We start from the raw sequence: 13,857 nt of genomic DNA on the forward strand, positions 1-13,857 counted from the left end.
AGCAGGCTCCCTGTTGAGCAGAGAGCCTGTTGTGGGGCTCGATCCTAGAGCTCTGAGATCATGACTGGGGCCGAAGGCAGAGGCTCAACCCCCTGAGCCACCCAGGTGCCCCGAAAATGGTAGTCTTTTAAAATGATTCTGTATAACATCAGCTAGGTCTCTGTGTGAAAAAATATATATATATTCTTGGCCCAATATTCATACTCTACACAAAAAATGATAGCTACAGACCTAAATAATATAAAAGCTATAGGATTTAAAATTCTGTAAGAGAACATAGGAACATATATTCATTACTTTGGAGTAGGTACAGATTTCTTTAATAGGACATAAGAGACACTAATCTTTGAAAACTTGACAAATTGAACCGATCAAATTAAAAGATGTGTTTTTTAAAAACCCCATTAAGAAATGAAAAGATAAGCTACACAATGGGAAGTATTCAAAATACATTTATTTGTCAAAATATGTTCATCCATAATATATTAAAAATTCATAAAATTCAATCATAAAAAGTCAACAAAAGAATATAATTTTTGGAAATGAAGATACCCAAATGGTCTGCAAGCACAGAAACACTATATTGGTCGTGAGGCAAATGCAAGTTAAAACCATGAGATGCTTCTTCATACTTGTTAAAATAGCTAACGTTAAAATGACAGACAATTTTGAACTATTTACAATTTTAGATTAGCTGTAGACTTTGCTATTTAATAGATTAGACTGAGATATAGATGCAGGAGTCAGTGGTCTTTTATAAATACTTTTTAAAGTAAAAATAATATTCATGACAATGTTCATGCAGCAACTTTTGAGAGGAAGGGATGGAAGTCATACTGCATGAAGATTAACCTCTGAAATGATGTGTGACCAAAGAGCAATTCACAAAGATGATTTTCTTTTTTTAAGATTTTATTTATTTATTTGACAGACAGAGATCACCAGTAGGCAGAGAGGCAGGCAGAGAGAGAGGGGGAAGCAGGCTCCCCACCAAGCAGAGAGCCCGATGTGGGGCTCGATCCCAGGACCCTGAGATCAGCACCTGAGTTGAAGGCAGAAGCTTAACTCACTGAGCCACCCAGGTGGCCCTGAAGATGATTTTTTTTTTTTTTAAAGATTATTGTAAGTGTTGGCCAGAAGGTGGAGAAACTGGAATTATGACACATTGCTTAATCAGAGTATAAAATGGTACACCCATACTGGAAAATGCTTACCAGTTATTTATAACATACACTTACTCTATGATTTTCCTCTCCTTCTTGGTATTTATTCAAGAGAAATGAAAATAAACATTCATGAAAGGAATTGTATAAGAACAGTCACAGCAGCTTTATTTGTAATGTTCAGTAATTAGGAAAAACCCAAATGTTCTTTTATAAGAGAATGAATAAACTAACTGGTACTTCTATGCAATGTGATATCCAACTGAAATAGTAAATGGATGAATCACAAAAGCATTATATTGAATAACAGGTGCCAGATACAAAAGAATATATAGTGTATGATTTAATTTGTATAAAGTTCCAGAACATGCAAAATTAATGTATATTGGCAGAAAAATTTTTTTTTAAAGTAGTAGCCTGGCATGACAATAGGAGATGAGACTGACTGGAAAACAGCAAGAAGGACTTTCTAGGGGTGATAGAAATGTTCTGTACTTGATGGGATGGTGGCTACAAGGTATACATATGTGTGTGTGTGTGTGTGTGTGTGCGTGCACGCGTGCGCACGCGCCTGTGAATAAAACTCATCAAACCACATACTTTGAAAATCTGTGCATTATAGTGATGCTAGATTATGATGATAGATTGGATATGGATATAATGAAGATGAAGTCATGCATGGATTCTATATTTTAGTCCTGAACTAATGCTGTTCTAATAAAATTTACATAGGAAACAACCAGTGGAAAAAGTCTGTAGGGAAAGTTTTGAGGAGCATTGCAACTCATTCTGCATGAATTTGTGGCATGATAAGTGTAAAAAATATAAAAGGCCTCAAGACTGTAAAAATATTTTCCTTAATTAAATAGATGTGTGATGTCTCCTCCCCCAAAGAAACATTTAAAGCAAAACAAAGCTTTATGGATTATAAAATCTACATAGGGCTGATTTCAAAGAAATTATTCTATGTAAATTTATTCTGTTCAAATCAGTACAAAGTGCATTGGTTAAGCTTTTTCTCCTTCACTTTTTTTCCCCCACTGGCCTGGGATGGAGAGATTGGAATGTTAGGGTTAAGACAAATAAAACATAGTTTTTTGCTTGTATTCTGGTGATATTTCCATTTAGTGTACCTCCTTGTCTTTCGAATTTTGCTAACAAAAATGGTAGATTCAAAGTTCTTTTATAAAGTACTTTGAAAATGTAGAATATTACATTGATAGCAATTGTAGTACTCAGGTTTTCTTTTTTTTTTTTTTTTTTTTTTTTAAAGATTTTATTTATTTATTTGACAGAGAGAAATCACAAGTAGATGGAGAGGCAGGCAGAGAGAGAGAAAGGAGGAAGCAGGCTCCCTGCCAAGCAGAGAGCCCGATGCGGGACTCGATCCCAGGACCCTGAGATCATGACCTGAGCCGAAGACAGCGGCTTAACCCACTGAGCCACCCAGGCACCCAGTACTCAGGTTTTCAAGCATAGTTGTTGCTTACAAATACCTTAACATGACTTAACATCTTCCTGAAAAAGGTTGGATCCTGAACAGTCAGAGATTAGAGAATTTATTTTTTAAGTTAAGACATTAAATTGGATCTGTTAAAGCTATCCAGAGTAATACAGTCCTGTTAATATTGTCTAGAATAAAGAAATAATTTCAACATACTTAGCTTAATATGAATGTTTTTGTCAAAATATTTGTTCTCAGAGTAATAACGCTTAACATTGCATTATTTTTATGTGCTATTTCTTCATTTTATGCTTTTACCCTTTACTGTTGTATTTATGTCATCCTCATATTTTTCACAGTATTTTTTTTTTAAACATGGCATATATTTTTTTAAAGATTTTATTTGTTTGTCAGAGAGGGAGAGTACACACAGCACACAGAGTGGCAGGCAGAGGCAGCGAGAGAAGCAGGCTCCCCGCCTAGCAAGGAGCCCGATGCGGGACTCGATCCCAGGACCCTGGGATCATGACCTGAGCTGAAGGCAGAGGCTTAACCAACTGAGCCACCCAGGCATCCCTCACAGTATTTTTTATTGTCACCCCCGATATTGCCACACTCTTGATTGGATTTTAGTTTGATGCTTAAGAGTTTTGCAGTTTTCCCCGACTTCTACTTCTGTTCACCATCATGCTCATGTCTCCTCTTCAGTCTCTGACCATCCCCTTTCTCCTCCTCTTTGAAGAGAAGTTAGTGTGTGCTGTGTTTCAGAATGCTTTCTAAACACTCAGCATGAAATATCTCATGTAATTTTTTTTCAGTGACCTTGTGAACTCTTGGAATTTGGGGACACAATGTTCCTCAGTGTTGAATACTTGCTTTCATCAGACAATTGATGTACGAATCTCTATGTCATGTCCAATATTAAGAGGTCATTCAGTTACCCAGAATTACACTCATTTAACTCACCAATTTAGGGGGAAAGGAGAAAAATACAAGATGAAAATAGAATATGGGATTATTGGGTTGCTCTTCCACAGGGTAAGTAGCAGTTTTCAGAATAATATTACTAAATTATGAAAAGGTAGGATTCCAGAAATTTTGATCAACTTTAAAGCCTACAATACTAACCAAATATGTTTGAAACCACTTAACACATTCATGTATTCCCTCATTTATACATTCAACTTTCTTTCTGTATATATGCACTAACACACATCAACATACACTCACATAGTTATATGAAGCATATTAAATGTCAGTTTTCCTGTTTTCTCAGAATTTTAGCTTTAGCTCCAAAGCTGAGACAATAAATAAGACGTTTCCATAGTCACAGGTGAAAGGGGGGAAGTTAACATTTTCTGAGTACTTTGTATGGCCAGGTATCTTATATGTGTTATTTCATGTAGTCCTTTCAAAAGTTCTAAAAGGTATTATAATGTCTGTTTTACATCCAAGACTCAGGTTAAGTGACTTGCTGAAGGCTCAAAACCACATTGAAAGCCAGATATGATGAAATCTGAAATCTGTGCCCTATTCTCAACAGAATGCTGCCTCCTCAAACCAGCCCACATGTTCGTAGGGATCTAATCTTTGGTGAGGACAGCCATCTCTCTGCGGAGCTGTGTCTTACTGGGAGCATGCACTTCATGATCTCTGCCACCAAATGTTTTGACTCTGAAAGGAACTGCAACAGAAGGAGTCTAGCTAAATGAGCCTGGGGGTAATAATGAGATGATATGTTAAAGGTACGTACTTTAGTTCATTAGTCACAATCACCACACTCATAAATTCAATGACAGTGTACCCTTATTCTCATTTTCCAAAGCTACTCTTAATAAATAATAAATGCAATGATTAGTTGATCCAGTAATATTAGCTTTATTCTTGTTGATAGTTTCTAGATTATATAATGATAGGATATTTGAAAAGAAACATAATTTTGTAAAGATAGGACTTACATGATTATATTATATACTATGACTTATTTAAAAAATGTAATATTATTGATAAGTAAAAAGAAATTCAAGAGAAGAGTATTTTGTATATTTCAAAGAACTGCTATTGGCACTGAGGAAGCAGATAGCCTAAAATGATATCCGGGGCACCGCCATAGCTTTTTCTCTGAAAAATAAGATAAGAATGCATTTTAATACCATTAGACTGTTTTGTGGAACATTTCTGAGATATTTTCTAAAATACTTAACAGAAACTAGGGAACTTTACTTCTGGCACTGTCACATAAAAGGAAGGTCATGCTATACCGAAATCCCTTAGTATTTCTGATTGAATAACTTGAGTTGACTTGCATTGTACAATATGTCACATTATAAAAGAGACTTTTCTAAAGAAATCTAGGCTAAACTATTCACTGTGGTTGTATTTTATAGAGTTTTTGTTGTTGTTGTTGTTTTGTTTCTTAACTGAAGAGTGCTGAGGATTCATTTTCATAAGAGGAGAAATCAGAAAAGATCATAGGCAGTAGGAAGGAGAGTTAAAAAAACAAAACAAAACAAAACCCTTGCCTTTTACTTTTCCCTTCAGACCAGTTGTTTGCTTTTTAGTGTGTAGTTTTTACTTCTTGTGCTGTCCCAGCCTGCCCACCTGTCAATCACCCACAAGCCTCATAGCCCACCAAGCCCAATAGGACAGGTAATTGATTAATTAATTGTGTTTGATATGAAGGTCATGGCATTTTAAATTTCCATATGATTTTGCAATTTTAAAAAATCACTTTGAGAGTTTATTTCATTCCAGTCTAATACAGATGTATTGACATTGTTACAACTTCTGGCTTGCAAAGTGCTGATTTAGAAGAACTGACTCTGTACTGTGTTTGTAGAATGTCTTTTATTTGGACCTAGTGTATTTACTACTCGTGTTCTCAGAGTCTATACCAAATTTATGGTATAGGCAGACATGATTCTCAAACATTTGTTTTTATGTTTAAAAAGTGGCTAAAGTCCCACAATTATTATTAGCTTTATAGAACTATATAAGTACTTTTTGATTGTCTGATTTTGGTAAGACCTATTCATTAATTCCCTGATGGTTTTTATTTTTCCCTCTTTTAATTTAGGATGTATCATGGTACTTAATGCATGCCTTTTGGCAAATACCTACCAAAAACTCTGAATGGTTAGGAAACATCTTACGGTTCCTTTAAGGAATCAGTCTTGGCCTAGCGAGAAAAGGATATTCATAAGAAGTGCTTATTGAATCAAAATTAAATTATTGGCCTCCCTGTTTAAGGTAAAGACAATGTGTTTTACTATATCATTAACTCTCACATCATTTCTATGACTTAATCTTATAAATTAAACATGAACTTTATATTTTCCATTAGGTAACCATTTTTTACATAAAATAAATCTTTGATTCTCTACCTTCTTTTCCATCAGCTCTGGGGTAATAGTTGGGTCGACTGTAGGAGCAAAAGAATTTGTAGTACTGGGTTTTTGTGAAGTTGCAGGAATGAAAATTCCTCCACTGGCATGTTTAAAGTCTATCCCTTCTTTTTGTAAATATGGTATCACTCCTTCTGCTGGCTATATAGAATTAGAAAGAACACAAAATGGTTACAGATTCAAATACAAGATCAAAATTGGGAAGAATATAAGGCCACAGGATTGAGATGTAAGGCGAAGAATTTATTTAGGAAGTAAATGACTTTATTAGTTTTTTAGATTATAATCTATCATAGAATGATTATAAATATATATCGGCAAATTTGGATGTTTCTTAATACCTGATTTTAAATGAGTGTCCCTAGGAGTGTATCTGACATAGAGTAGTAAATCTATGATGGACTGAATAAATTGGACCTTGACTGGTCAAAGATTACAGGTGGAAGGAAGAATGATTCTTTATGAAAAATAACAGTGAAGTCCATTAAAATGAACAATAGTGCAGGAACCTTAGGCTGCCAGTTGCTGACTCCTGGTGGCTAGCACAGGATCATAAGAGGATCTTACCATCACAGCAGTGTCAGGAGCTGTGCCTTGGAGGGGGTCTAAGGCTAGTTGCTGCTGTCCTCCTGGCATAACCTGTAACGTTATAAAGTTGAAAAAAGTCTAAATTTTTCCTCTTTAAAATATGTAGTTTTGCATTCAAGGCAGTTGCATCCTTTACAACTTGTTCAATTTTAGTTACTTAAAACCAAAAATAATCATTTAGATTTGAGAAAGAGAAAAGTGGCCTCGGATACAGGACACACAAGTCTGCTTGTGTTGTTAGGAGCTTACTGGATATTCTCTGCTAGGCCCTGGTGTTCTGTTGAACATGAACAATCCTACAGAACACCAGCATCAAGCAAGGTCATGTCTGAACACGATGAAATGCAACAAAAACAAGACGGCTGTGTAATCTTGTCTAAAGCAAGGTTGCCACGCAAGCCACAATAATGCCAGACATCCTCATATCCTGGATAATTTGAGTAACTCTTCCTTCTTTAACAATCAGAGCCTTTGCCTTGCTCTTCTTTGCTTTTATCCTCTAGGAAGGAACTAATTACTAATCACAGACTTGCCCATCACTTCTTCAGAACACCCGATTCAGAGTGAATCATTACTCCTAGAATTCTCTGCAAAATCGCCTGACAGAAGCCCAGACCCTTTGAACAATCAGTCACCTTCCTATTAAGACACCCACAGGTCCCCATATGGCTCTTCCCTTGCTGAATGAGTAGGTAAATCTAATTTTGTTCAACTATGGGTTTGTTCCTAATGGATTTTTGGCTGAAGGGTGCTCATAGATTTAATATGTTATGAAGCAAATCATTTCAAAAGTTAGTTTTTTTTTTTTTCTAAAATGAAACGTATGCAATACTTACAGGTTCTGCTTGTACTGGAATATATCCAAATTGAGTATAGAATGGCATCTGTCAGATTTTTGGAAAATGTGTTAGATTTGCTGTGATGATTTTGTCATAATTTTGTAATAAACGATTATTTAAAATTATATATATATATTTATATTACATTAAATGCTTTTTTGAAAGTTCATATATTCTAGGTGGTAAAAATTATTGTTAATTTACCAAGCATCTTTTTAATACCATACGGCTTTGAGGTTAAATTTCTAACACAACTTAATTAGAATTACTACTACCAGTCACTTAAAGCACAATTTTCAGTTTTCTCTAATTTGGTTTTAGAGTGGTGATAAACTGTTAATTTTCCCCCCATTATACCTAAAAGAAATCTAGTTATGTATGGGCCACTTGAAATTACATTAGAATTCTAAAAATGTGCTGTAGGTCCACAAAACTCAATAGTAATGTTATCTAATTGTATCTAGTGATCATAAGTGCCTTCCATCATGGAAGCTATTTTTTTTTTTTTCTTGCAATAGCCACATGTAAATGTGACAAGAAGGATCCTGGTAGCTTTTTGAAAGTTAGAAAAAAATTTTACCAAGATGATTCATCTTTTGGCCTCTGATTTTGTTGAAGTCCACTCACCGAATTCATTCTTTTAAAATCCAGCCTTTGAACATTTCAAAGTTAGTGAAATGTTAGGATAACACACTGTATCTTTTTGTGATCACCAGTTCAGGCTGTTGAACTTTTGCAGTAAATACACTCAAATAGTCTCTCCTTTGAAAATTTACTGTCTCTCTAGTCTCAGATGGAACTAGTCAGACTAAAACCAAACAGCAGTACCTGCTCCTCAAATTGCTGCTGTCCCATTTGTGGAGGTGACTGTGTGGCTGTTTGTTGAGATTGTTCCCAGGGTAGGAGCATGTAGACTGGATAATACTGCAGCATCTGCTTATAAAAGAAAGGTATGTAAGAGCTTCCTTGACATCAGCAGAGGCCTTTTAAAAGTTTATATCTAATAATTTTACATATCTAATAATTTTATGTTATATATTTATATCTAATAATTTTTATATATCTACTAATTTTATGATCAAAATAATGCATGAAACAGCCTTCTCAGACTTTAGAAATAACTAATATTGTATATGACATTGGACTTTGTTTCAAGGTTGCTTGGCCAAAGGCATGAAAGAAGTAGCAAAATAATAGGCTTAAATTTTAGGGACGCCTGGGTGGCTCAGTGGGTTAAGCCGCTGCCTTCAGCTCAGGTCATGATCCCAGGGTCCTGGGATCGAGTCCCACATCGGGCTCTCTGCTCAGCAGGGAGCCTGCTTCCTCCTCTCTCTCTCTGCCTGCCTCTCTGCCTACATGTAATCTCTCTCTGTCAAATAAATAAACAAAATCTTTAAAAAAAATTTTTAAAGAAAGGGCACCATGGACTTTGTGTACAAACTCTGTGTGTGTGTGTGTATAAGCTGTTATATATATATTCTTTATATACAAACTTAATGTACAGTTTACTTTGTGAATATCTAAGAAGTCATGGCTGACTTGCTGAACATTTCCCTATATATTTTGAGAATCATTATTCTACAAGAATGTTAGAAGTGCTATGATAAAGAATGAATTCTCAAGAATGTGTTGCCTTTAATAAGTGCCACTTTATTAAGATAATCCATAAGACTTTTTAGAATATTTGGAAAATCCAGAAATAGACAAGGAAGAAATAAATCACTTGCAACTTTACCATCCACATTATCATGTACTGACTTCCATTTATGTCTGTGTGTGTCTATACATGCATACATGTTTATAGAAAATGGGGATCTTAGTACATATATAGAGATTAGTATGTTTTGTGTCCTTGCCTAATTAAGTAAGAGACTGTATTAAACACAAGAGTTAAAAAAAAAAAAAAAACAGCTATAGTTTGAGAAGTACATTTTATGCAGTGGTTCTTATTTCTGGCTAAGAATTAAAATCACCTCTTGAGCATTTTAGTAGATAATTGTATGTGGGATCTACTCATCATGTTTTGATTCATTAGGTGTGGGTAGGGTCTAGGCATTTGTAATTTTCAAAATTACCAGCAGAGCTTCTGATGCAAAGCTAGAGTGGAGAACCACTGGTTTAGTGGTTGAGGAAGGATGAAGAATTATATTCCAACTCAGCTACTTACTTTGATTAGGGTTGGGGATTTAATCTCATTAAGACTTAGTTCCCTGATCCTTAAAATGACGTAATCCCATTTACCGTGTATCTAATTCTCTAAATGCTCTGGCATAGAATGAGGTAATGTCTAGAAGTAAGTTTTATTTTATAATGAGTGTGGGACAAAAATTACATAATTATGATTATAGGAGAGTCAAGTGGTGTAACTTTATATGAAATGGTCAGTACTCTGCTGGTGAATAATTTATCCATGTCCATATTTCTTTGAACCTAGTCTATTGTAAAGTGAATTAGGTGAAACTAATCTGGAAAGAGTTTTCCACATTACTCTAATGAGTATACTAATTGGCATTCATTTTTTAAGGTTTCTTATTTAATGGAAATCCCCCCATTTGGTTGTAATATAGAAATAATTGAAAATATACAAGAACCTGGTAATATTTTGAACAGAATGCTCCGAGTGCCAAATAATGTGGCAAGTGTTTCTTATCTCTACATCATATCATATTTTATCAGTTTAATGCATCTCCCTCTGAAACAAAATTTAGGGTTGAGCAAAGTCAGCCCATGGTATTTCTCTTGAGTTTCCAAATGCCAGTACAAACACCGTTCAGAGGGACCAGGACTTAGGGTTTATTGAGCTCCTTTATTCCCAATAGAGTAATGCCCTGGAAACTCAGGGGTTCTGGGGACTCTCCTTAGCATTATTAAGTGAGCCTGACATGATCAAACTGATGACAGCCCAGCAATAGTGGTACTAAACAGTGATAATTACATTAGTTTTCATAGCCCTGCTCTAGGAGTCAGAGCTACAAATACAAAAGAAAGCATTAGATAGAGAGTACAATTAGCCATCTGTCTGTAGGAGTGGTGGTATTCCACTCATTTACCTGAGCTTGCTCTTGAGGCATTTTGAAGGAGAGCACATAGGGCAAAACCTGCCAAAAGAGGCATAAAAAAGTTATACTTAAATCTTTTTTTTTTTAGAGGGAGAGAGAGCTAGTGCATATAGCGGGGAGGAGCAGAGAAAGAGGGGGGGAGAGAGAATCGTAAGTTGGCTCCACGCTCAGCACGGAGCTCCACATGGGGCTCAATCTCACGACTCTGAGATCATGGCCTGAGCTGAAATCAAGAATTGGATGCTTACAGCTGAACCACCCAGACACCCCAGTTGTACTTGACTTCTTAATGTAAAATTCCAGAGCTGTTTTTCTTAGACCCAGTCATATACATTTACAATTTGTATTAAAGACTTCTGTGACAACAAAAGGTCATGTTATATGTATATCCTTAATGCAAATTGTTTCTTCTTTAAAGAGGAAATTTCCCTAATTATCTTTTCTCAGATATGTTTTTAACACTCTTGATTTGTGGCTGTGATAGAATAGCTGATTTAAATGGTATTTTTTTTTCATGTTAGAAATCAGAAAAGGAAGTACTTCCAGTGATGGTAGAGCAAATAATGAGAAAAATGTCTTTCTCAGTAACTCCTGTCTTGATTTAAAGATGATTCCTACTCATTTTCACATTCAACGTGTGTTCCATTTCCTCAGAACAGGATGGGAGAGGCCCGACTTACATGATTAGGGCCCTGATGGCTCTGCGGTGGTGTTTGAGGCTGTGAAGGGTCCAGCTGTCCCACCTGGGTTCCTTGGGCAAAATTGACCCATCCTGGGAAAGGCATTTGATTTGGGAACCGTCCAGCAAACCGGTTAAGAGCTGATAAGGAGAATTGAGAGAGCCCTGGAACTTGAGCTTGCTGCTGCTGTTGCAGAATCCCAGAGAAAGGAGGGATCCACGAATTAAACAGGCCCTGGAAGGACACAAAAGAAAGAAAGGAAGTATTTCTCTTTCATTTTGCAAAGAATTTTAAATCATTTCTGAGCAAGAAAAAAGGAAAAAGGAGACAATTTCTATAATATCATCACTGCATTATAAAAAAAAGGACAGCATCTTAGCACATTATGAGCTGTGCAAGTAGCCTGAACAATGTCAACTTTCCAGTGCTCATAAAAAAATTTGGGACAGAGATGGATAAAAAGTATGGTTTCTACAATTGCCAGACTGGTTTTAAGTCTTTATTTTTCATAGTTGAGTATGACTGTGTGTAAATAGTCAATTTAACTATCTCACAGTTGTGAGAATTTGTGCCCGGCACTTACCAAGTTTTCAATAAATGTCAGATTACAGCTTTTACTTTTGTCTTCAAACACTTGGTCGTTAGAATATGTGGGACAAATTCATAATCTTAAAAATTGAGACTTCAGAAATGAAATCAGTGAACATTTTGTTCTCTACAAAGTACTGTAAGAAATAAACAGTCGAAAAGCATTCTTAAAATAATTATCGAGGTACCTGAAGCTGTAGTGGTTGAAGTTGAGCATTATTAAGACTCAGAAGTAACTAGAAAAGGAAAGATAATATGAAAACAAGATGAATACACATGATGAAACTATTGAGAACAAGGTTTACTATGAACATAGAACAAGCCAGGGCTGACTGATCAGTTTCCTGCTAGGGGTGTTTTCTCACTAAGCCTGTACTAAATTACAGTGATTAGAGATTGGGATTTAACGACCTCTCCTCCACTGGGTCTAAGATTGTGCAACTTTAGCCCATTCCTGTGGTTTAGTCAGTCATTTTTATGCTCTTAAACACCTATATACACCCATATTGGGCGCTATTAGAATAAAAAGATATATGAGATACTGTCTCTGCTTTTAAAGATTTTATACTCAGATGGGGAGCAAATAATATTGTAGAAAAAAAACATGGTATACCAAATAAACATGAATGTTGGAAATGCATTCGATATAAGAGTTACTGGATAGGAATTAGGAGAAATTAATTACGGCTTTAAAAATATTTATTTTAGAGAAAGAGAGAGAGAGAGAGAGAGAAAGAGAGAGAGAGAGAGAGAGAGAGAAAGAGAGAGAGAGCAAGCATAGTAGGGGAATAAGGAGAGGGAGAGAGAATCCCAGGCAGCCTCCCTGCTGAGTGCTGAGCCCAGGGAGAGAATCTCAAGACCCTGAAATTGTGACCTGAGCCAAAATCAAGAGTAAGAAGCTTTATTGACTGTGCCACCCAGGTGCCTGCCTCTCCCCTCCTCCCCCCCTTTTTTAAAAAAAAAATATAATTTTTTATTTTTCTCTCCCCTCCTTTTTAAAGATTTGTCTATTTGAGAAAAAGCAAGCTGGAGAACGAAGGTTTTAATCTCTTTTCCACTGAGTTTCCTTAAAAAACAAAAACGAAAACAAAATGGAGAGCTGCTTATAAGTATTTCAACTAACCTCATTGCTGTTGCTTGCAGACATCAGGCGCTGTGGGATAATCTAAAAAATGAGAAACAGAAATGGTCAAAGAAGGATTTGTTACAGGTTTCACACAATGATTTTGGATGTACCGTGGAATCACTTACTGGGGCTGACATTGTGGCTCCCAGCAGCCCAAGAAGAATTACAGTCTTCATTTTCAGATGAAATATCTAGAAAATAAATTGTGAAATTGAGCTTTAAATGGACCTTCTATGTGAAAATCATGATAACAATAAGTGGTGAGATTGTTTGATCAGAAATGTAGTTGGGTGAGTTCTGTAGTATTTACTTATATGTTAGGATTTAAAATAAAAAAGGTAAACTTACAAATATCTATAACAGAACCTATTCTTTTTCTCAGAGCAGTTGTTTAAAAAAATCCAGAATTGTTTGCTTGTCCTTTTAGCTTGACCAGATGATTCCTTTGGTGGCATGGGATGTAGCTGAATGAGTTAATGAACAAGATGGCCTCACTGCTTGCACTGTTCTGTACATCAGGAAATGGGTCCTTCTGATCATGGGAGGTCCATGACTGGGGTCAATGAACTAGGTCGTTATTGTGAAAACAGTTTTAATGTCTATTTAACATAGTAATAAAAATACTACAATAAAGATCTGACAATAGTCCTATAACAGATACAAATCTTTTAAAAAGATTAATAACATGAAATACATTAAAACTGAGCAACTGAGTCAATATTTCTCTAATTTAAGGAAAGAGATTATAAAATCTGTAATATAAAATATGAAAACTGTAATATTAATTTATAATGCAACCTATGGAAGCATATTATCTCCTGGTCTAATTCAAATTACTGATCTATGTAAGCATTGCGGGGGATCCTGGTAGGTTATCCTTCTGAGTTGACTGATTAGGGTTCTTAAAATTATGAAAGCAAAGATTTTGATATCTTACCTCAATCCTTTGCCTAAGAAGAGAAATCT

At 35.6% G+C, this 13,857-nt stretch overlaps 1 protein-coding gene across 2 annotated transcripts; it reads right to left on the reverse strand.

The window, feature by feature from the left end:
- Positions 1-5,755: 5,755 nt before the first annotated feature.
- On the reverse strand, positions 5,756-13,067 carry ODAM (odontogenic, ameloblast associated). 2 transcript variants are annotated; one of them, XM_059153814.1, is made up of 10 exons: positions 13,017-13,067; positions 12,889-12,930; positions 11,954-12,001; positions 11,178-11,411; positions 10,489-10,536; positions 8,267-8,371; positions 7,436-7,483; positions 6,579-6,650; positions 5,991-6,152; positions 5,756-5,785 (listed from the first exon to the last, which is right to left on the reverse strand). In XM_059153814.1, exons 1-10 carry the CDS (start codon positions 13,065-13,067, stop codon positions 5,756-5,758), a joined length of 840 nt encoding a protein of 279 aa, XP_059009797.1. The 2 variants fall into 2 exon arrangements, with proteins under 2 accessions (XP_059009797.1, XP_059009798.1); XM_059153815.1 differs by lacking the exon at positions 7,436-7,483.
- Positions 13,068-13,857: the final 790 nt, after the last annotated feature.

The sequence above is a fragment of the Mustela lutreola genome, chromosome 1 (genome assembly GCF_030435805.1).
Source record: "Mustela lutreola isolate mMusLut2 chromosome 1, mMusLut2.pri, whole genome shotgun sequence".
Classification (NCBI taxonomy): Eukaryota; Metazoa; Chordata; class Mammalia; order Carnivora; family Mustelidae; genus Mustela; species Mustela lutreola.

What these genes read in the sequence shown, in the direction of transcription:
- ODAM (XM_059153814.1), bottom strand. Translation starts at nt 13,067, where the DNA reads ATGAAGACTGTAATTCTTCTTGGGCTGCTGGGAGCCACAATGTCAGCC. An exon ending in GAGCCACAATGTCAGCCCCA is followed by an intron (nt 12,931 to 13,016) that starts GTAAGTGATTCC and finishes CTCATTTTTTAG; the next exon opens with ATTATCCCACAGCGCCTGAT. An exon ending in TGCCTCAAGAGCAAGCTCAG is followed by an intron (nt 8,372 to 10,488) that starts GTAAATGAGTGG and finishes TTTTATAAGCAG; the next exon opens with ATGCTGCAGTATTATCCAGT.